We start from the raw sequence: 23771 nt of genomic DNA on the forward strand, positions 1-23771 counted from the left end.
GGTGCTGCAGCAGTTACAGCATAGCTAAGATCTTGATCTTTCCTGCTCTCTCTGCTACACATGATTTTAATGGCTATTCTTTGCTGTGGACAACTTGTTTTTGTTAAAGTGTGCTGAGTTTGACTTGAGGCTTCTGACATGGCTTTTTTGTGGACCCTGCTGAACTGAGAGTAGGTAGCTGTGGGTTTGAGGTGACCCAGCTAGTTTTATTGGAGTCCTGTGTTCCTGTAAGGGCACCTGATAGAAACATCCTCTCGGGTGGCCAGGGCTGTAAGTATAAGGGCAACTTAGGGGGAAAGAGTAAATTACCTAATACCTAAAAATATCTTCTTTTCTTTATTTTTTTTCATTGACAGGAACAGCTCTTGTGTTAAATATTTGAGGCGTGACCATTACTCAAAGAGATTGCAATACAAACAGGATCAAGATGCTTAATATTAGGATAAAGAAAACCATGTGTATGTTATAGTGTAGGCAGAAAAAACCCAGTCGTTTTAATAAGAGGATTTATCTGCAGCTTAAACTTTCTGCTTGTGCTTCTGTGACCCTAACAGGCACAGACAGGTGGTGCTGTGAGAAAGTGGATTTCAGGAGCAGTGGTCTTTTTTGGCACTGGGGGCGATGGAGAAGTGGCCAGAGGCAAGGCAGTTGCTGTAGTTGTTGGGTGTAATGGTGACAGTGGAAAGGAAGTGCCACTAAAGGAGAGGCAGGATATTAAGCAGTAGAGGAACATGCTCAGATGTTGTGAGCTGAAAGCATGTGTCATATGAGAGATGTTAACAACCCGAACATTTGTGAGTTAATGGGTAAGGAAGAATTAGGGTACGGGAGTGGCACAGAAGATTCAGTCAAGGGTGATTAGAAAAGGGGAAGGCAGGGATGGGGCACAAAGGACAGGAGTTATAAATGTCTGTATTAGCTGTACTAAGGCTAATGTAAGAGAAATGACAAGCTGTTACAGGCTTGATAAATGTGAAGTCTGTAAATTAGACTAATCATAGGCATGTTAGTCTTTGCCAACTATTTACTGTCAGACTGTCTCATTGCTCATTATTATATTAAGTAGTTTTGGAGAAAGATTTGAGATTTCTATAATTGACAATAGCAATTAGTTTTTTTTATTTCCTATTCTGAGCTGATAATCAGTTATGATATTTCAAAAAGAATTTGAGCAAATTAGTTTAAAATGATCCAAAAAACTGAAATGTTTCTTCTGTTTGTTGCTGTCTTCCTAGTAGGTGAGATTGCAGCATGTCTTTATTGACTATTTTCTACTAAAATGCCAAGAGCCAAAGTAGAAAATCCAGGAAGCATAAGAAAATGAACTGCTATTACCAAAGGAGACTGGGTTATAAAAGACTTTATATAGTTTCCTGCTTTTCTCTCAGACACACATAAAACCATGGTCTGAATTATTTTGTGTTCACAATACTAAAAAATTACATAGTTCTTATAAGGAAAAAATGAGTTTTTGTGTAGAGAAGTGTTCTTCTGGGATTCATACCATAATTCTGTTCTTCTGATCTTTAATCAAATTCCTTAGATTAAAATAAGACACCTGACAAAAAACCTCAATGAAAAATAACCAATAAAATGTTTCTCATTCTAATATCATAGCATGATGGATGTAAGATCACCATTTACTCTATCATACCTCCTCTGCTGCAGATGTTGAGTTTGTAGCACAAAACTGTTTTGAAGACTTGTCTTGCTTTGAACAGTCTGACGTCACTGAACTGGTGTTTGAAGAGAAGTTGTATTAAATTCTACTTGAAGGCATAGATAAGTGAGAAGAAATACTTGGAAAAACTTGTTTATTGAAAGTAGAGGAGACCTGGCACAGAAAAACCTGAAACATCTTTGATTAAGAGAAATTCTGAATCTGGAGTTTTATGGGGAAATTACTTTCAATGTTGCCTAGAGGTAGTTTAATTTCAATGTTGTTCTGTGTAAGACTTCCATTCTTTTATTTTTTCCCCTCTGTGAACACTGTAGTACCTCTAATTTACATATATTTTCAGTGATATGCTAGAAAAGCCAGTTCTTGAATAGTATTTATAATTGTATGTTTGAAGGGTCTGGGACTTGGAAGAGCTTTGACCACAGTTGTCTTCCTTATGAGCTGGCTCATGAGAGAGATGATTAGATGAAACAACATCAGTTCTCTGCTTTAAACAAAAAGCTAATTGGATAATGTTTCACCTGAATGCTGTGTTATGCAGCATTCAGTGACTGTCTTTGGCCACTTTTCAGGAGATAACTGGGGGAATTAGCAAAGTAACTTATATTGACACAGGTTTATAATAACCAACCCCTTTGAGTTTCTTGGTGGACACAAGTGATGCAGTATGCTTTCTTGCTTCATGACTGAGCCTCACTTCAGGGAGAAATAAGAGGATGCTGTTAAAATCAGAAGAATATGTTGGCTAGTCGCTAACTTCTTCAGGACAGACAAGTGATTTAGTGGGAATATTTTTCTGTATTTGCCATGCTATTTTCTCTTGGTGGTGATTGTAAGAGCACTCTTCATATTTTTAGAGCACAAAAGCACCTCTTGATTTTGAGAAGTGTTTTGATTTTTTCATGTGACACTGTTGCAGCTGTTCATGTTCCTGGTGATCTCAACTGGAGTTTTGTGTGTGTAATCCATACTGAAGACAACTGCATGCATTAAAACTGATACCCTCCCTGGTGTTTGTACTACAGAACTGCTGGCTTCACGTTGGATTTTGGTTTGGGTATGCTCTCACAGGAAGCTGGATATAGCTTTGGGTCTTGCTTAGCTGAGGCTTTTTTTCCTCCCTTTTAATTTTTATACCTTTGGTAGGAGAGAATGTGTATTCTAGGAAGAGAGCAGTCAGGATGACAATAGATTGTCAACTGGATTTGTCATCTTTGATCTGCCTTTTCATAGGTATGAAACTCTCGCTTCAGTAAATTGATTGAAAGGCCATACTTTGCTCATGAGAATTTGAGTGGAAATAGCAAAGTAACTGTGGGATGGGTGGAAGGAGAGGGGAAGGTCTTTTTTTTTATATTAGTCTTGTATTAGCATTGTTTTTTTATTATGTGCATAGTGAAAAACGCTCTGATGGTTCTAGTATAAGGGCAGCCTGGCAAACCTACTTAATTTTTAACTTTTGAGCTGTACTCTTTCTTTTCCTGAGTGTTTACTGCTGCTGTTGCAATCTCTGCTCTTGGAGGAAATATATGGATTTCTCCAGAATTTCTGCCTTTCTCTGATTCTTCAACTCAGAGTAAAAGTCACTTGCTAGGACAGATCCACATACAGGTGAACTCAAGTTTAAGAGGGAGGGTATGGGAGGAAGCAACTGAAGTATATTCATCTTCAGAAGGGACAGGCACCTTGTTTTCTCTACTTTTTTCTTCATTTGTCCAGGCAAATGTGGGCACATCCTCAGCAAATGTTAATTTGTAATGTATATTAGCAGTGCTGGGGGAGACATTCAAGAAGAAAACATCTACAAAAAAAAAAAAAAGCTTTCAAAGAAAATTTCATAATATCTGATATTGTTCCTGTAACTATTAAGTTCAAAGAGGCAATCTGGAGGTACAGGTTAATACGTGTTTAGATGTACTTAATGTATTAACCACAATGATGGGTGTTTTAATAGAATATTGTGGGGTAGAGTAGGGCTGAATAAAATATATTGGTGATCTGCTAGTAAAAAGAATAAAAATAAATTATTTTCTTTAACATTACATAAAGTTATGGAATCTTTCACATGGCCCTGCCTAAAGTGCAAAATTGATTGAGAGTCTAGTTGCAAAAGATGAATGCAGGAAGTGGCAGGTGAATTTCCTTTAAAGAAGAAGGAAAGTGCTTAATATGAGAATTGTTTGGTGAGCCAGATCTGGGGAGGAAGTGAGAGTAGCCAAAACTAGAGAAATTCAAGAAACCTAACTAAATGTAAATAAGTAGTAGAATGTAAAAATAAAAAGAAAAGACTGGTAGCTGCAAAGTAACATAAAAATAATTTATGAAACTAATAGTTTTAGGAAAGGTTTTTTCAGACACAATAAACATAAATATAAAACTTGTTGCATAGAAAATAGTGAGATTTTGCTAAAAGACATGGAAGATAAATAATTAAAATAAAGTATGCTTATCTATACTGATAAAGTTCTTCTATCTGCCATGCACAAATAAGTTTTGAAATGTATTGCTGTATGATGATGTCGATTTTTGTGAGATGCGTATTTTAGCAGGAGAGATTAGATATTGTTAGTAGAATATGTGCAGAGGGAATGCAGAATTTTTTGAAGTTAAAAAACTTGTTGGGATTTAATTAACTTTCCTCTGCAACTTAGCATAGTCTTCATGTTTTGTGTCATTATCACTGACAGCTTCATAGCATGTGCTGTTTTCCTTTGGTGCTGTGAGCTGCTAAGCAGGTGTTAAATAGTGCACCCAAAAGTCCTGAAGTTATGTGACTTATGTCTAAACTTGGAATCATTTGGAGAATCAAAGACATAATAATATTTTTGAATCATTGTTTCAATGATCTTTGGTTTTATCTAATTATTGTTTAGAATAATTTGAGTATACTGTGTTTTTAAAATCAATCACTATTCTGTTGTGAATTAGCATCTGGAAACATTGGTTTCTAGCTGGGTTTCTTTCATTCTGTCTTCACATAATACTCATTAAGTCATGCTTTTTATTTGTAATAATTTTTCCATATCTTCTCCTTAATGCTGCCATGGGATGACTTTTAATAAAATGTAACTGATGTACTGTTCATTTGTATACTCAAATTAATGACATTTTTATTAGAAAGTTCAAGAAAATATCTGTGTAGATTGCTACAAGTGAATAATTCAGCATGGTTTTATTTGAAGTCAACTCTTTTGATACTGCAGAAATAAGGATCATGGAAGCAGTTTGCCTTGTTTTATCCAAATCTCCCTGTTGATCTGCCCCTGAGTAGTTGGCAGTATAAGAACTTCTTAGTCTATTTTTACTCATTGCTCCCTACTTGCTTCTATTTTGTGAGGTTAAGTTCTCCATGTACAGCATCAGTGCTTAAACATGGTTGCTCATCTTGAAAGCAGTTGCTTTTAAATGCTATGTAAATGAACAAAGTGTTTATTTTTCAAATGCTCCTGCTTCTTAGAACTTGGGAGTTGGTTATATTTAACATGCTATGACATTAAATGTAAGAGGCTGCTACCCTGTTTTCAAACACTGTTAAGTGTTCAGTGTCACAAACAATTGTGCACAATATTCCTGCTTTGACTGCTGAGATTGCAATTTAGTAATTATAGTAAAAGAGCATGAGTAAGTATATATGTCTCTGTCTATATACTGGTTATGAAGGCTTTGTTTATTATGTTAAAATGTATATACATGATGTACAGTGTATTTCAAACACCAGTCATGGCAAAAGTTTAAAAAGCCAGGGGCTGGGGAGAGGGAGATTAATATGTTAGTTTAGTGTCTATAAACTGACACACTTTAATTATGGGTTTTAGTATTAGCATAATTATACAGTACTTCTCACTTTCATAGTTCAAATGTGAACTCATGTATCCTCATGACATCTCTCTAAAGCACATGAGTAACACTTATCCCCAGGTTACAAATGGGAGACAGGGTTTAATTTAACCCTGGTACCAAACTGCCCTGCAGAGTTTAAATTCAGGGCTGCTCATGTTCCTCTTTCCTCTCTGCAGCCAAATTGTCCTCCTGCCAAAGCCTTGCCAGTGCCAGTTCAGGGCCATGCCACACCCTAAGCGAAGCTGCTGCCTTTGGGTTGAGCCAGCTCTGCCTATTCAATGCTGAGCCTGAGCCTTGCTGACAGCTACTGCTAGGGCTTCTTACAGCCCCTAAGGCAGCTTCCTCCTCCTGCTCATTCAGATAGTTTCTTACCTGTTCACCCCCTCCTGTGTTTTCAGAAGAAATGCCAGTGTAGAAATCCCATCCAGGATCTGTTTGAGTGGGAGAGGAAACAGGCTAGATGAGTCACCTGGGTGTGGGTGAACCTAGTGAACTTGAAGAGTGCCTAGATAGTTGAGGGACATAGAAGATGGTCATGTCTTGACCCCGAAACAAGAATGATAAGCAGCAGAAGCTGAGGCTTCTCCAGGAGCATCAGTAGGCTGCCTGGATGCTGCCTTGGTGGAAAGGTGTCTGGACTTGTGCCTGATCAGACACAGTGTCCTATTGCCACAGCTATTGCTGAAGACTACCAACAGGGTTGAAAGATGAGTGAATTGCAACTGTAGCTGGTGCTGCTTATATGTGCACTGAAATTTCTTAAGAATTAAAAATTTTGATCATACTGAATGTTGCCTATGTAAGATCTTGTAAGAAAGAAAATCATTCTGAGTCAGAATATCTGTGTACTGTGCTGAAGAGAACTGTAAGGCACAGACTCTTGGCATCTTCATCTTCTACAGTTGTCTAACAGCTAGCAGTGGCCTAACAGCTTGCAAGTAACAGTGGTGTGAGTATAGTGATACTGTGCTCCTGGTTAAGATATATTTGGGATCATACTGGCAGGAGTAGCCTTGGTGGAGGCAGTGCTGGTGGCCCTGGGTAGCAGGCAGGCTTACTTTTGTAAAGGAAACCTGTTGTTAAAGAATCCGTGGTAGCTGCATTGCTTTTCTAACCTTGTAACACAAAATGACAGGTGAGCTTTTGATAAAGTGTAAACAGTTGCAGAAGGATTTTTTTTTTCATCCCCTAAATAGGGAAGCTTAGCTGGGGAATACTGGGCTATTTTTAATTCACTTTGAAAGTAACCATACCAAGATTATTTAAAGATAAATCTCTACTGAAATAAGGAACAAATTTAAGTGTATCTTTTATATACTGTTGCTTTTATATACTTCCTCTTCACCCTCTTTGTGTTTTAGAGCAATGAAATATTTAAACTATTTGCAAGGTGATACTGCGAACCTGGTCTGTGCAACAGCTGCACTGCTTATTCTTCTGTGGCTTGATTTTCCTTTTTATCTTGTTCTGTGCAACCAAAGACTTATCAGTATGTGTTTCATATAGCTGACAGAATTGAAAGCCTTTTAAAACAAATAAATTGAAGGTGGATACATTTGCAGAAGAGCAAGTTTTTGATTCCTTGGTTTTTGTGCTGTCTTGAGCTTGATTCCTGTCTTCTGAGACATTTTTGTGTTCCTGTGGAAAGCAGGAGAGTTTATTCACATCTCCAAAGACAATTTCTTATTAATTAAACACATATGTGTGTGTATATACAGCAGTGCATTGTTCCCTGCTTTAGGCTGTGAAAATGAGGCAGTTTAGGAAGTTGCTGAGCTGAAACATATTTTTGTTTACTGTCTCAGCAATTTGTAGATAAGACATCCCTCTGACCCTCTAAATCTTCTGTTTGTAGTTTCATTGAATAAAGAGTTCAGCATTTCCTGTGAGCACTTAAAAGCTTCACCTTCATAGCAAAGCTGCAATTGTGAAACAAAGACTTGAATCAATAGAATCAGTGGGGTTTTTTCCTGTACATCATAGAGTTGTAGCTATTTTGGTTTTTTAAGTTTTTAGGATTCTATAAAAAACTCCTGGCTTTTTAGAAATTTGTCATTTTCTTTCCCTGGCAATATTTTCTTTTTTCTACAGAGTAACATGGACACAGATTTCAATGAGAGAGATTGTTGAACGTGATTCATTTCTATAACATCTTCTCAAAACATAATAGAGATTATGCAGCTGTGATAAATTAAAAATTAAAATGTAAAGTCAACTTAAGTCTCAGCCATGCTTAAAATAACTGATATGTGGTATGGTGATTCCCAACCTTGAGCTGAGTCCAACGCTGTAGATAAGTACTTTTCAGCCTGTTCAGTTTGAAGACCGTTTAGAAGATGTCCAGTGGAGTTGCAGGGTTCTTCAGAAAAATAGAGTTTACTAGATGCTGCAAGAACTTGTTAAGTTCAAGAGAGGGAACATCACTGGTCTGATCTTCAAAAGCTGCGTTATGGCAATCTGTGGCCAAAGCACTGCTGGATGTGAATCTAGTAATTTCAGTTGACACTGGCCTAATTCAAGTTGCTCTAAATTGACTCTGTGCAGATGACATTGCCTATGTTAAAATGCTTCCTTGAAAGCAGCATAATCTAAAGTGTCTATAGCTCTTACTTATGATGGAAATGCCTTTAGTGCTTTAAGACTTTGGATTTGTTTGGGGATTTTTTTACTCTTTGTTTAGCTTTGCAGAGCCATCACAGCTCAGAGGCACCAAGGTGATGATTCTCCTCATGTTCATCAATAGCAGCGCTCACTAGCAGTCACTTAAACCTGAGCAAGATTGCTGAAGGTACAGGAATTACACAGGTGTTTTGGGGAGAGTGGTTTTAACATCACAATGGTAGAAATATAATTCAAAAATCTTAATTTTCCTTGTAAAATCATTCTAGTGTAGCTGCTGAGATGGGAAGAAAAACCCTTACCTTGATTCTAATGCTTTGTCAGAGAAGACAATATTATGTATTTAAATGCCTTTTAGGTATAGGTATAATTTCTAAGTGCTAAAGACTACTGGGAAGAAATTTAAGTCTGTTTTAAAGACTGTTTAGATTAAAATCAAGGCATCCAAAACAGGAGAAGACACAAAAAGCCCCTCTGCAGTAGTCCTCTCCCCTGGACTCAAGAACCTCTCTTCTTCATATAGAACATAATGATTTCTTTTCTTGCTGTTTGCAGGTGCTCCTGACCCAACAGCAGGTGCTAGCATAGATGATGAAAATTGCTGGCATTTGGATGAGGAACAAGTCCAAGAACAGGTTAAACTCTTCCTTTCCCAGGGTGGATACCATGGATCAGGGAAGCAGCTCAATTTGCTTTTTGCGAAGGTGTGTTGAGTACTCTGAACCTTTTTTCTTTCCTCTGTTCTCCAAGCCAGTCTGTACTTGCTTGCATCTTACTCAAAGTTCTAGATTCTGCTATTCTAAAATAACACAAAGCCTTGGGAATACAATGGCAACTTGACAGTGAGTTGTACAGAAGTGGACTACAATCTGGTGTGTCTTGATCAGTGTAAGGATATGAAGTAACATTTCAAGCTTCTACAGCTTTGCTGTTCTCTTCTTCCTTTCCACCCCCAAAATGTTGGAAAACCTTACAGCAGTTTGTATAATACACCTGTGGATTGCTTGTGGAAAAATTCTCTGAAGAGTTGCAATTGAATACTGAGCCCAAAATTTTGTCAAAAATTGGGAAGGCAGACTGTTTTTTCTACCTAAAAAATTGCCATCACACATATGAATTGCATTTCTAACTTAGCAAAAGGGGAATATTTAACACTGCAGCATATTGTCTGTACTGCGATTTCTTTGCTTTTTTCAAGTTTGTATTAAAAGACTCGTTTCCTAGGTGCGAGAGATGCTAAAAATGAGAGATTCAAATGGAGCTCGCATGTTGACGTTGATAACAGAACAGTTCATGGCTGACCCCCGTCTGTCGCTTTGGAGACAACAAGGAACTACAATGACTGACAAGTATAGGCAGCTCTGGGATGAACTGGGTAAATTCATAGACTCATTTAGGTGTTCATATGTTTAATAAAGAAACAGTTGTATATTTGGAGTTGAGAAAAACTTCTATTGTGGTTCTAGGCTGAGCAGATTAGAATTTCCTGCAGTTTTCTTTTATTCAGTTAAGTTTGGGTAAAATGAAATTTCTGACCTACAGCATGAGACAGTTGCATTTGGAAGAGAGAGGGAGCATGGTGTAAAAGAAGTACAATTCCAAAACTTAAGTACTAGAGGTGCTAGAAAGAATAAAGCAAAAAGTGGAAATGTAGCTACACCCCTGAGGTGAAATACATAAGCCTCTAGTGCTGAGTTGGAAAGGTTGAGGAAGAAACCGATTCACAATTACAGAAGTCAATTACTGAGCAAGAAAGGAGACAAAATACAGAAGACTAACAATTAACATTGCTGAAATGGGCTGAAATGCGAAAGGTATATTCGAATGGTGTGAGGACCTCACTAATACGGTTTTGAACTACTACAGAAATTTTCAAAATCTGTAAGAATCTCATCTCAGGACCATGAACTGGTTTGTGTTGGAAAAGACATTAGAGATCACCTAGTTCCAACTGCCCTGCCATGGGCAGGTGCAATTTTCACTGGACCAGTTTGCTCAGACTTTCATCCAACCTGGCTTTGAAACACTTCAAGGGATGGGGCATCTACAGCTGCTTCCAGCAAATGGTTCCAGTGCCTCACCACCCTCACAGTAAAGAATGTTTTTCCTAATACCAAATCTAAACTTTCTAGCTTTCACCATAAAGCCATTCCCCTTTGTCTGATCACTACATGCCTTTAAAAAGTCCCTCTTCAGCCTTCTTGTAGGTCCCCTTTAGGTACTGGAAGGTGCTTTAAGTTCTCCCCAGAGCTTTCTCCAGGCTGAGTAAACCTGAACTCTCTCAGCCTTTCTTTTTATGGCCCGTGCTCTGTCCCTCTGGTCATCTCTGTGCCCCTTCTCTCAGTCTCCTCCAATGGGTCTATACCCTTCCTGTGCTGTGCCCCCAGAGCTGATGCAGCGCTGCAGGTGGGGTCTCAGCAGAGCAGAGCAGAGCAGAGGGGCAGAATCCCCTCCCTGCCCTGCTGCCCACCCTGCTCTGGATGCAGCCCAGGACACGTGTGGCTCTCTGGGCTGGCAGTGCCCATGGCTGGGGCATGTCCAGCCTCTTATCCACTAGTAACACCAAGTGCTTCACTGCAGGGCTGCTCTAAATCCTTCTCAGCCTCTGTTGATACAGGGTGTTATCTGAAGGGAAAATCAATACAACTTGAAAGTTTTTCAGGATGGCACATGAGAGGAAAGATAGAAAGTAACCACAAGCATTGCTTTCCTAGATATCAAGTGCTGTAACAAACTACTAACTAGTAGATACACAAGTGTGTGGGAGGTTAAAGACAACCTGATTTAAAATACAGTGGTAAATCTAATTTATTCCTCTGAGGGGTAATTCACTGAGTGTATGAGTGAACATATTAACATGTCTGTCTTAGCGTTCCAAACCTTACTACAGGTGTCTTGGAGGCTTTCCTAAAGCAAACTGGCGACACGCATGGCCTAAATGGGACTGCGTTGTGATTCATGGAATTTGGATTAGAAACCTGTGTTCTCATTCTGGAAAGGCTTTTCAAGTCTAGACTTAAAGATGTCTGTTTTGATGTGCTCTGGTCAATATGGCTACGTTCTGAATTATGTGGCAGAAAACATAAAAACATTTAATAATAAACAAGCAAAAGTTTACAGATGATGTCCTGTGAGACATTATGTAAGTAGTGTAAAGAAGAGAGCAAATATCATAATGCTCTTAATGTAATTTAAAGGTCCAAAATCAAGCTAAATGAAATCAAATCTAAGTAAGAGTAATATGCTTCATTTAGAAAAGAAGTCTCAAATGCAAAACTTAACTTTTGCATTCTTAGAGGTCAAAAATGATCATGATTGAATCAGATACCAACTGGTGGGATAAGATTGGATATAACCTATATAGCAAAAATTATGTTCACTCTAGTTGAACCACTCGGCTAATAAACTGCTAATTACCTATACTTCTATGACCAGAATCCTTAATATCATAGCATGCAAAGCTCTGTTGGAGTCTAGAAATAACTGCAAGTTAAACCACCATTTTTATGTTGCCTTGTCTTGTTTTTGCCAAAAATAGCAGTTTTTGCCAAGCAAGGCACATGCCTAGCTGGACATACATGGAACAAAATTGTATCCCAGGATAGTGAAACCTGGAGGGTCTCATGCTTCATTGCTTATGTGGGTTGAGTTGGTAGGTGGTGGGAGAGGCAGAAATGTGTTCTCCATCTGTTACCTGTAGCAATCTTGCCACATGCTGTCAATAAACAAAAAAGTTTTTTTAAATTTTTGTAGCGGCTCCTCTTGTTTCATCAGTCTTCTTTAACATCATTTTCTTGACGACACCTATCTGAAGGTAGAGGAGGTAGAATCTATCTTTTTGCAGGATCAAATAATAAATACTTTTGGATTAATTGAATATGGTTTACCTCTATTTAATCAGAATCCTAGATGTCACTTCCAAACAGCAGCCTTACCACTGCCTGACCTGCTGTATTTGCAGACTGAGGCTGACCGTATTGTTTCAGTTCTGGACTGCTCTGACACTTATTAAGAGAATCAAAATATGTTGATCTTGTACCATGGTTTCACTTGCAAATACTCTTCAGTCACACCAGGCGGGCAGTAGGCAAAGGGTAGAACTTAACTTGATTCTTCCATCTCCATGATTCTATGATTCTAAACTGTCTATTTCTTCTCCCCACTGATAGGATATCTTGGTTCCTTCCACTGGTGCAGAGCAAGTTACCTCCAAGACGCTGTTAGTTGTGTGAATTGCTCCAGATTAACTCCTATGTGATGTGAAGGCTACAAGCTTCTGCAGTGTTTTTGCTAGGATCTTACTTTACTTGAGTTTCCCTCTTTTCACATAAAACATTACTTTTTCCATGTGAAACTTGCATCTCAAGAAAAAAAAATGAATGTACAAAAAGTTCAAGTAGATTTTAAGGGACACCAGAGTTACAATAGCAGACTGCAGAGGGAAAATCTGGGTGGCCCCAGCAACACATGATCTGTTCGAGTAGAAGAGGTAACTCAGACACTCAGTTTAAAAGAGTCATGCTGTCATGGTGTTACAAAGAAACATTGGCTTGTTATCTTCTAGAGTGTCAGAGAACCAAAATATTGATGGAAGATGTGAGACACAGGCCTCTGCATATTTAATGTTTTTATTACCTGTTCAGAGTAATCTGGAGGCATATATTATATATATATAATGTCTTTCAAAAAAAATCTTTTAGCTGTACTCTCATGTATGTCACAGGTAGGTAGCCATTTGTTGTCGTTAGGGAAAATTTTAGGGCGTACAAAGTAAGTAAATATAGACTCTGCTTAATAAAGGCTCTCTTGCTTGCCTTGGTATTCTGTCTGCCAACTGCTAGGCATATGGCCACTTTGTCAGTTCCATCTTGGCATAGACTTTTAAGCATACTTAAATGACTTCAGCTTTGCTCCTTCACTGGGTCATTTGAACCTTTCATTAGAATTTAAGTGATGCTTCCTGCCTGGCATTGGGTGTTGGCAAGGGTATTGGAAGGACACACTGAGCTTTGATCATAGTTTCTGTCCAAGTTTGTGGTAAATTGCTGATTTCAGTAGAAGTCATTTTGGGTTTGAATGAAGTTGCTAATTTAAAAACAGCAACAGTGAAACCCTGCACACCTAAAATAAAAATGAAAAAAACTGCTAAAAATCCCTGAAACATCCATTCAAGACCCCCAGATGAAATACTTTAGGTCCAACGATGAATCTGGCAATTTTTTAGTATAAAATCCTAATTTCTTGAGCAAAAGCATCATGTTAATAAAAAAAGGTCTAGATCTGCCCACATAACTAGGCAGTTGTTTTTTAAAACCTCTAGATAGGGAGTAAAATATAATAATTGCCTAGCAGATTTTCCTGTTCTACATCAAGGAATGGGATAATGCTACTTATGGAATGTCAGAGGTATCCTGTTGGAAAGGTTACAGGTCAGAGCTCTAAGGCTTGCTCAGATACTTCTCAAGCTAGGAGAATTTAGATGCAATTTCAGTGATGCACTGGTGATTACTTCCAACTCGCCACAGCAATACATGAATTCCACTTTGCAGAGTTTAAAGCAGAATTAGAATTCTTCACATTGCTGTTTAAATGGTATCCCAGTATATATATTTCACATGCTGTTTTTTAGGTGTTTGACTCATGGTGTGACCATGGTTGAAGAGTTTAGGATGTCATAATGATTAATTATCTGAAGCCCCTTGGTTTTCCTTTTAATTAAATTGCACTGGTAAAATGGAGTATGGAAATGGAGACACAAAGTAAATGACTGGTGATGCCTGTTGAGCTGAGATCTCTGATTTGAAGGAAAGCTTTCTTTGTAATCTAGAGAGAAACAAAATGGACTCTGTAATCTTAGTAGATGGGCAAGTCATTAATACTCATCCATTAAAAACAAAATAAAAGTTGCTTGTTCTCATCAAAAATAAAAAGATTTCCCTAAAAATGGGGGGAAATTGACTTTGTACTCCAGCCCAGGGATCATGATGGCTGTGAGGCTCTGTTTTGGAATTAAGTGTTGAGCACTGCCAACACTGGGAAGAGACTGTTTTGTCGGCACATGGGATCTGCAAGTTAATTGGTGTTTTCTGCAGGCTTCTGGCTGTGAAATGAAATTGGAAGCCCTTTAGCCACATGGATATTACAGGACCTGAATACAGAAGTCACATGTCACCATCAGGGCCCACTGTGAAACAAGAGTGTTCCCACTTGAGCGCTGTGCCATTACAGATCATTTAAATATGGGGATTGCATTTAAACTAAAAGCCCCATTTGCCTCTTACTGCAATTTAGCAGTCCTCTTAGCAAAAGCTAAGTGACAAATTAAATGAAAAAACTGTCTACATTTTTAAAGCTGTAATGCAAAACAACTTTTTATTGCTTCTCATGTGCCATGAATGAATCATTGTACTTGTCAACCCTAAACCAGGCCATAATTAGACCAGCTACTGTTATCAGAGTAGGGCTGCTCTTGTGACAGCTTAATAAAGCTGCAACTCTTAAATTAAATCCCAGATGCTTAATCTGATGAAAGCAGTCAAGTAGAAGAATCTAAGACAAGTATCTACTGCTTGATGGAGTGATGGAGCCCAACACCTTGTCAACGTGTAGATTATAGGATCAGGTTTTTTCCTGTGAGCTACCATTTTCAGTATCTTTATATCCTACTGCTTATCTTCAAGGTGAAGCAACTTTACATAATTTGCATGGGTTTGTTCCAAAACAAGCATTTCTACTAGATTTCCTCCATTTTGATATTTAAGAACTCCTAAAGTGGGAGGAGAATTGGGTTTTTGTAGAATCAAGGATTAGTTTCTTGTGAAGTAGAAATATGATGGCATTGTCATGGGGGAGAAGTGTCCAAAGAGGTCCTTGGCAAGGCAGGGCAGTGAATAGAGTTGGTGAATGTGTTGTGGTTTTGCTTCATGCTGATCCAGGTCTCTCTTGGTCATCTTATTTTATGATGTTGATGAGAACTTAAATGGTACTCTCTGTGTTCAGCTGGGTACCTTCCACATTTATTGTGTAATCTCTGTATCTCAACCACCTATTGGAATCTAAAGTGTTTAAGTGCAGGAACCTGTTGTGGTACTGAAATGAGCCTCATTCAAATGATAAAGCTCTTCCCAGTGGCATTCTTGCAGTCCTTTCTGTTGTATACTAAATGTATACTAGCATATTAAATGGACCATTTCTAAAGGAGTGTGGTGGATAACATGGCTTTGCCGCAGTAGTTCTTAGTAGGTTTTCACTACTAAGAGTACTTTGCTCTGTTGTATACCACTTTTTAATGTTGGGTCAGGCTGATAGTCTGTTTTGATTCCACACTTACTGATGTTTTGACCTGGATTTTCTGGATTAGAATTATATAGTTTTGTGTTAAAAGTTAAACTAAAGTACCATTTTACAAAGTCATGTGATACAGAGAAATAGTACAATGTATTTCCTGATGGATTATGCCTAGATCTTTATTAGTAACGCTTTGCTCCTCATCTAAAGCTTAATTCTAAATGTTGAGGCTAGCAAAGGAATCATTATAGACTAATTAAGAGAGATTTAATTACCATTTTGCCATAAGCAAACTAATGATCAAGTGTTAAATAATGTTGGTTTGTTGTTTTTTTTTTAAACTTGGAAACCACTCTGAATTTTTTCCTGCTGAAAATTTATAGTCATCTCTAGAAAACAGCGTTAGATTCTTTTAACCTTAACAGAATGAAGCTATTTTCTATCCATATTTCTGTCTCAGGCATTCCTTCCCTTTGCAGTTAGAGACAAACTTGTATGAATGGGACATGCCAGCTGTTCTGAACAGATTATCTGTGCTTAGTGCCTAAATGGAGGGGGGGAAAGGACAAAAGCAGCTATGGTTGTTGCCAGTATGCCTCTGGAGGAATTCCTTCCTGGTGCCAGACTTAATGATTACTCGAGGGCTGGCATGAAAAAGAATGGATGAAGTTAAGCATTCCATACAGTTTTGGTGCTCTAGTACCATTTTTCTGGACCTGCATACTTCTTGCAGTCTCTCTTTTTTGGGTCAGCCATTAGTAGAGATAATTTCCCTGTATTTTATGTTTTTTATAAAACAGTACAGCAAGACTGAGTTTGAAATTCAACTGCCAAGTTTATATGCTTATTGTCTTAATATTGTTGAATACACCCACTTATAATTGCATCATGTATTGCCTTAAAGCTGAAGAAAGTATCCATGCCTTGCTCTTGTAGAAAATAAAGTTAACTTCAGATTTCTAAGTATAGATTAGTCAGTTGTACATAGGGCTTTTGTGGCCTTGAAATGAAAGCTGTAGGAAGTCCTGTTTTTGAAGGGAGATTGGATGCACCATTTCCCTTGGTCTTTCATTGTGGGCCTTTTCTAGGTAGAGTGGTATCTTACACATATTTGTGTCTTAAACTGTATCATATCCAATAGGCTGTCTTTGCTTAAGTAATAGTTACATTAATACTGTTTAGTCTCAGCTGTCTTATGAAACACATCTACCCTCAGGTTATGCACTTAAGGTGACACCTGCTTTTTCACAGAACAAGCTGTTGATTTATATCAATGTCTTTGAATGATTTCTGTTGTTGGAGGTGCTAAATTAACAGTAGGTCAGAATTAGCATCACAAGGCAGTTTTGCTGTTCTAAGACCTGAGTTATGGATGATGACTTAAATTGCTGTCATGGCCCTACAGTGTCTTGGTTGATGCTGTCACCTTCATTTCCTCAGTGAATGAAGCCAGGCTGCTGTTCTGCAAAGATGGATTTTGTCCACCTTCTCTGGGGATCATTTCCTTCTTCCTCCATTACTGACATTGCCATTATAGAATTTGAAATGAGGGTGTATGTGAGGCCAGAGTATGATAGTAAAAATGGGGTTTTTTAGATAATTTCACAGAATATTCTGTGAGTTGGAAGGGACCCAGAAGGATCATTGAATCCAGCTCATAAGTGAATGGCTCATATGGGGATCAAACCCACAACCTTATGTTATTAGAACCATACTCTAACCAGCTGAGCTAATCCTGTGGCATTTATCAGATTTCAGAAATAATGGTCACAGTAATTACCTTTAGTGTGTAAGCATAGCTTGAGGGGTTTATTTTTAATGCCGTACAGAAAGTTGCATTTCTGTTCTGTTTAGCTGGTTGGAAAGTACTTCAGGTTTTTATGTAAGTACCCACATTAAAGCAGTTGTTTTTTTAATTCCTGTGATGTTGAACTGATTTACTTGAAAATGTCCTAAAAAATGATGTGTATTGAAGCTGGTACACAATTCATTGCAGCCCTAACTGTGGAATCATGTCTGCAAAGATTAAGGACAGAGTTTTACTCTAAGCCAAGCTGATAGTGTTATTTTCCCCTAGTGTTATTTTTCATACTTCAGTAACATTGGCCTACCATTCAATTTTCCAATGTCACTTCTAGTAAATACTAGACCTAGAGAGAAGTGATAGATTCATGGGGAGAAATTACTTACTGAGTCTTCACTGACTTCTGAGCTTTACATCTGGTTCAGCCATGTAGCCTTGTGCTATTTTCCAATCTTTTGTCTTTTTCCAGTATTCCATGAATACTGGAAAAAAAAATTGGAAGTGAGAGATGCAAGGATATCAAGCCACTTGGGTGTGTCAAGTCAAGACAAAGGAAATCCTTTATAACTATCTGTTATATAGACAAAAAATTTTATAGGGAAGGTAGTTCTTCAAAACCCACAAAACGTAGCTGAAAATTACAATCGGAGCTGGAGAAATTTAACTAAAAACTAAAAATAACCTTAGAATTTTGCATTGTGGTAAGTAGTCAGTAAGCTGTGTAGCCAGGCGCCTGCTAGATTCTTGTATTAGAAGTTGTAATTGAAGTCTGCTGATTTTTAAAAACTCAGCAGTCATGTTTGGACTGGAAGGTAAAAGTGACTTGTGAAACAAAAGTGTAGGAAGGAATTCAAACTAGACAATCAGAATGTATTCCTTTGGTCAGTTACAGTGCATTATTTATGTTCTGTGAGAACAGTTGTGGCAATTGTAATTCCCAGTATGACTGGGAGTGTTTGCACTTGCTCCGTGTTTTTGATAGTTTGTTTGTTTGTTTGTTTGTTGTGATTTTTTGTAAAGGAGATGTATTTTTCTGTCTCCGCTTTATTAATAGCTTGTTTTGTGGGACAAACATCTCCTGTTCTGCCTCTTCTTTAAAAATTACCTGTGAGAGGAATTAATTCATCTCAAGGATAGATTAATATGGAAGTAGCTTAATGCATTTATAGTTACAGTCACATCAACTTTCTGAAAATTCTTGAAGTCTCTGAAGATAGACTGTTCCTACTGAGAGTATATTGCTAGATAAAGTAATTGGTAAAATATCTGATACATATTTTGGTCCGGAGCATACTTCGTGTTTGCCGCCTAGCTGTAAATATTGGCAGCTAGTTAAAATTGTAAAGAGTTATATTAAGATAAAGGACCATTTTTGTACTATATATGTTAGTATTAACCATGCTTTTGCCTTCACTTGATTGATTGTAAACAAATCATTAGATAGTTTTCTAAATTTAAGGAAAGTTAATCGTAAGGTTCATTTGCAGGTTCTTTATACTTTTCTTCAGCTTTGTAGACTAATAGCCCCTGTCTCGCTACAGTGGTTAGGTTGTAGAGCACTATAGATGCAACAGGGGTATCTAATGAACATGTGACTGATCCTTAATATTCTCTTGGGGAGGTCATAGTCCATTGACACACTGTAAACTGCACCTTTCAAGCAAATTCCTGTTCTTTGAAAACCTTTGGCACCCTTTGGTCAAATGACAGAGTGTCTGCAAAGATGCAGGAATTTTTAAAACATTCATGAAAGGATATAACCCAGAACAACAGGCTCATGCAAAATGTCTGAAGCATGTGGTTAATTCCTTATTCCGTTGTGCTAAAAGTTGAAAACACAGAAAGAGAAAGCAGAAGTTTGTAGTTACTTGAAACAGAAATCAGATCACGTGGTTGCTGATAGCTTAGAATAGGATCTCAAGATGTAAATACCTGTTTCAGCCAAATGCACATGTGCCTTTAACCCTTATAGCAGCAGCGGGCAGCAAGAAAGAGAAGCTTAAGGAATTAGGTATTTTATTTTGTCTCTGTTTTACACTTCCCCTCTCTGAAATGTATGCTTGGAGGTTAGCCTGCAGAAGGGCGGTGATTCCCTCATGCTATCAGCTGCAGGTAATCTATGGTGTTAATCAGGCAGCTAATGTGAAATGCAAGGGGAGTGATTATGCTATCACACACAATATAGTCAGCATGAAGCACTTGTCACGACCAATACATCAAAGTTTAATTCACTAATAGAATGAATTAGTGCAAAATGAAGCAGCACTGTTCTCCAAAAAACACAACACCAAACAAAACCTTTTTCTCTGAAGGCTAAATATTGAAACCAGAATGCACTAAGGCATGTTTGTGAATAAAATTGCAACTTGGGTGCAACTGAGTGCTGAGAGTAGTTTTCCTTGGTGTTCTGATTGAAGAGGGAATAGTCCTGAAGCACTTTGCCTGTCTTTGCCATTCTATAAAGGCAACTGTTTAATTGGAGCAGTCTCCAGTGGGACTTGTGATTATGCTTTGTTCTGGTGGCGATCTCTCCGTCCCTGGAGAAAGGGCAGTGGCTTTGCCCGTTATTCTGAAGGCACTTGTCATTCAGAAGCAATAAACACCACATAGTGCCTTCTTTGAGGTTTCCAAGTGGCTGTCCCAGTGAAAGTGGGTATGTGTTTAAAATACAGATGGAAACCACTTTAAAGTCCTTTGCTGACACTTATACTTCAAAGCATTCATAGGTTCTGTCTGCTAGTATTGTTTTTCTTCTGGCACTTTCAATGCTGGGAGATTATGCTTTTGTAATAGAATTGATTAGTCTCAAGTGGGGCATAGTGGCAAGTGTGCAGCAGGTGTTGAAGCTGTCTTGTCTCTTGGGCAGAGGGAATGATCTTGATTACCTGGCTACATTTTCTTTGAAATGGTCAAATACTACTCCTGTAGCTTCTTTTTTAAGATGAAGTTGTGCATTAATGGAAGGGGCAAAGAAATGTTACAGCACCTGTTTCTTGAATATTTTAATTTTGGAAATGCATTGTATACTTGATCTGAAGTATATGAAATGTATAATTCCAAAGCAAAGGCCAAGTCCTAGCAATTGATTACACACGTGTTGTGAATGAGGAAATGCTGACCCAAGCTCAGCTGTACAGCAACCCTGACAAAGATAGCATGATGTTTTTTGGAAAAGCAGAGTGTAATCAAACAGATGAACAGAATAGTATGCTGGGTCCTCAGTATAGCTTCATGGATACGTGTGTACACAGGATGTGTAGTTATCCTACTGTTCTATACTACATCTACTTTTACAGTGACTTAAAGCTCTTAGCATTTTTTCAATTTGCATATTTAAATCCTGATCAATGTAAATGCATGCTGACCCCTAAATTCAAAGATATGGATGTCTCCAGAGAAACATAAAAGTACTGATATTCCCTTGTATGTGCAAGGAAGGCCTGCATGTAAATTTTTCCTTTTTTTTTTTTTTTTTTGGTTGTGTGATGAACACTAAAGATGAATGATAATTATGCATTTTCAAAAGGAGGTCTGTCTGAACCAAAGGTCTGTTTTGGCAAAGCTGCCTTTTTTCAGGTCGAGAGATTAGTGTTGAATCAAAATAGGCAATTCCTCACTGCAATGTGACAGCTCTTATACCCTTTCTCTTGTGAAATAAGCATCAAATTGCAGTTGCAACATGGCATATTTTCCAAATATTTTCTGGGGAAAACTTCTTGTATATTGAATTGTGTTTGTTTTGTCATTGTGCTGTGGAGAGTTTTGTACTGAAAAGACATAGGATAGAGTCCAGGAATTTAAACAAGAACTTCAGTTGTGCTCTAGTAGTGTGAAGTTTGGGGTGGGGGGAAGATGTGTCAGCATTCTGAGAACCAGTAAGGAAAAAAATCTGGGGAAAAGGAGATAGGAATGAGAGAGAGCTATGTTAGAGAGAGGCAGTCTGTAAACACAAATATTTTCTCTGGGGTTTTGGTGTCTCTTTTTTAAAAGTGTTATTATTTAATGAGACTTTTGTTCATATTGTAGTTTGCATTGGTGACATCATTAAATGTAATCAAACATGTAAACTTAAGAATGTATTTTGGAATGCATTCCAATTTCTTTCGAGCATGAACTGTTGCCAACAGCAGGTTTTAGGCTGAAGTCACTAGAAATTGATTTCGATACCTTTCTTGCAGATTATGTGTACCTGGCCTTCATTTTATCCATCAGCCGTTTCTGTAGTAAAGGGTGAACATGATCAACAGTTTCCACAAATGGGAACCATAAGGCAGAAATAGAAACTCTCTTGTTTGAGACTAGGGTATGCCTTCAGGTTGGTGTTGCCATTTCACGGCTAGTTCATGGGGGCTTGCACTGAGCAGCATCAGAGTCAAATAAGAATATCCTCCTCCAGGCTCCTGCCATTTGACATATGATAAAGTCTGGGCACAAGTGAACGTTTTCCTCAGATTCTTCAGCGTGGGGAGCAGGGCGGGAATCAGTGAATTGAAACAGCCAGAATGGAGCACCTGTCAGGGGAGGGGGAAGGTGTTTAGGGAGCAGAAGTAGGAAGAGGTATGAATAGAGGTAAATGCATACACCTGGGGCAGGGATGGAGAGAGGAGAGAAGGAAAAAAAATACACCAAAACAAACCTCACTAAAACCCAAACTAACCAAAAAGACCTAGAAATCCAAATAGATTGAAGAGTCTGGGGTCAGTGGCATTATGCATCCTTCTTCCAGGTGGTACACTTTGTAGCGCTACAGGAGCTCTTTCTGTTCCCTTTTTTTCTTGTGAGTTTTGTCTCATCATCCTCTTTCTGCAGGGAATCAACAGCCATCTAAGCTGTTTGAGATCTCACATGTTGCATGCAGCTTTCTCTGAAGTCATAGGGAACAGGGTGCAATTGTGGGTTCTGTTGAAATTTTAAGTGGGTTGTGAGGAGTTTATTGGAAGTACACTCGTTCTTTACATGAAAATTGCCTGAGTTTCAGAGACGATGACTACTAACAAGCCTAACTACATTCGTAGTTGACATAGTTTCCCACATGAAACTACAGATATTTTTAAAGCATGTTAATACTTTGGGTTATCTTGCCCTCTCCTTACAGATGTACCACATGTGTTGTGCAGCTTCCTTAGGAGGCTGGTCAATTGTCTTGCCTCTAGGGGTGTTCCTCAGATGTAGAGGAAAAAAAAGGCCACTTATTCTGTAGGGGTATGATGCAGTACAGTAGTGTGTGTTCTGCCTTGATGGATGATTGAAATGCTTACTGAGTGGATTTAAGATATTCCACATTGCTTTTGCTTCAGTCTGACTACGCTGGGATTGTGGTTACAAAGTATTACATTGGTGGGTTTTTGGGGGTTTTGGATTCTTTGTTGTTTTTGGTTTGTTTTGGTTTTTGTTTGGTTGTTCTTTTGTTTGTTTGTTTGTTTTTTTGTTTTTTTTTTGGGGGGGTTGTGTTGGCTTGTTTTGTTTTTGTTTTTTTTTGTTGTTGTTGTTTTGTTTTGTTTTTTGTTTTTTTTTTGTTTTGTTTTTGTTAGATGCTGAGAGGTACAGTGTTATGCCTTCAAGTCATACTTGATTCTGAAAATAAATAAGCAAGCCCACAACTGTTCTCTCCAAGGCTTTCCATTGTGCTGCATCTTGTGTTTTGTTTTACAGATAGCAAGAAATGCATACATTTTGTCTTGGGCAGTACTGAATCATTGATGCTTAATAATAAGAACCAGTTGTAATTTGACTCCTTTTGGAGAGTGAAGTGTGCTGGCAAGTGTGTTTAAAGAAAATAATATGTTAAAATAAAAAAGTAAGTTTTTAAAAGTGGTATTGGCCTTATTCACACCCATGGCAAGTTTCAGGCACTTCCTGAACCCAGAACACTTGCTCTACTCTAATCCACTGTGCAGTAATAAAATGCAGTAGTTTAGTATCTCTCAGGTGTTTTGAATAGTAACATTGTATTTTGTTTTGGTTTTCATATTTTTTTTTATATTGCTTCCCCTAATATGTTAGTGTTGAATTGCAGGAGACTTAACCTTAAGAGAATCATGCCTTGTTTCCATTGATTTCTGTGCTGGGGTCTACCTGAGTTACTTTAGGAATGAATGTGATGCACTGCCCTGTGCCCTGGGTATCGATTTTGCATTTTTAGTTAGCAAAAGGATCCCAGAATGGGGGATATTTATTATCCTAGAAGGACCAGCTGCATTTTTATTCTTTGGCTTTTTTTCCAGCCTATCATGAACATTGTATAGTCTAAGCATTTTCTTGTGATCTCTTTTAGTGTATAAGGCACGTCCTTGATGAGCAAATGAAGTGTTGCTAAACAGTACTTTCAGATGTCTTCATGGTTCTGTCAAAGTTCAAGCTGGTGAAGGGACAGCTGATTTAGAGAAAAACCTTTCCATTTGAAAGGTTTGCTTCTAGACATCCAGATGCATTTATGCCTGCTGTGCTAGATACAGTCTTAGGGAGCAGTTTATGAAATGGTGGTATGTGATATGTCAGCACAAATTAGCCTTCCCTTAGAACTCCCTAAACAGAAAATGT

The 23771-nt window shown here is 38.1% G+C and overlaps 1 protein-coding gene across 2 annotated transcripts in view; it reads left to right on the plus strand.

Annotated features, from left to right (window-relative positions):
• ZSWIM6 (zinc finger SWIM-type containing 6) overlaps positions 1-23771 on the plus strand; it is a 107379-nt gene that overhangs the window by 61290 nt on the left and 22318 nt on the right. Inside the window, exons 3-4 of one of the 2 annotated variants that reach the window (XM_063179636.1) lie at positions 8696-8844; positions 9365-9515. The exons of the other annotated variant lie outside the window; for it this stretch is intronic. Coding sequence (XP_063035706.1) covers positions 8696-8844; positions 9365-9515 — 300 coding nt within the window. The remainder of the gene's footprint in view (positions 1-8695; positions 8845-9364; positions 9516-23771) is intronic. 2 annotated transcript variants of the gene reach the window in all.

Source organism: Melospiza melodia, chromosome Z (genome assembly GCF_035770615.1).
Source record: "Melospiza melodia melodia isolate bMelMel2 chromosome Z, bMelMel2.pri, whole genome shotgun sequence".
Taxonomy (NCBI): domain Eukaryota; kingdom Metazoa; phylum Chordata; class Aves; order Passeriformes; family Passerellidae; genus Melospiza; species Melospiza melodia.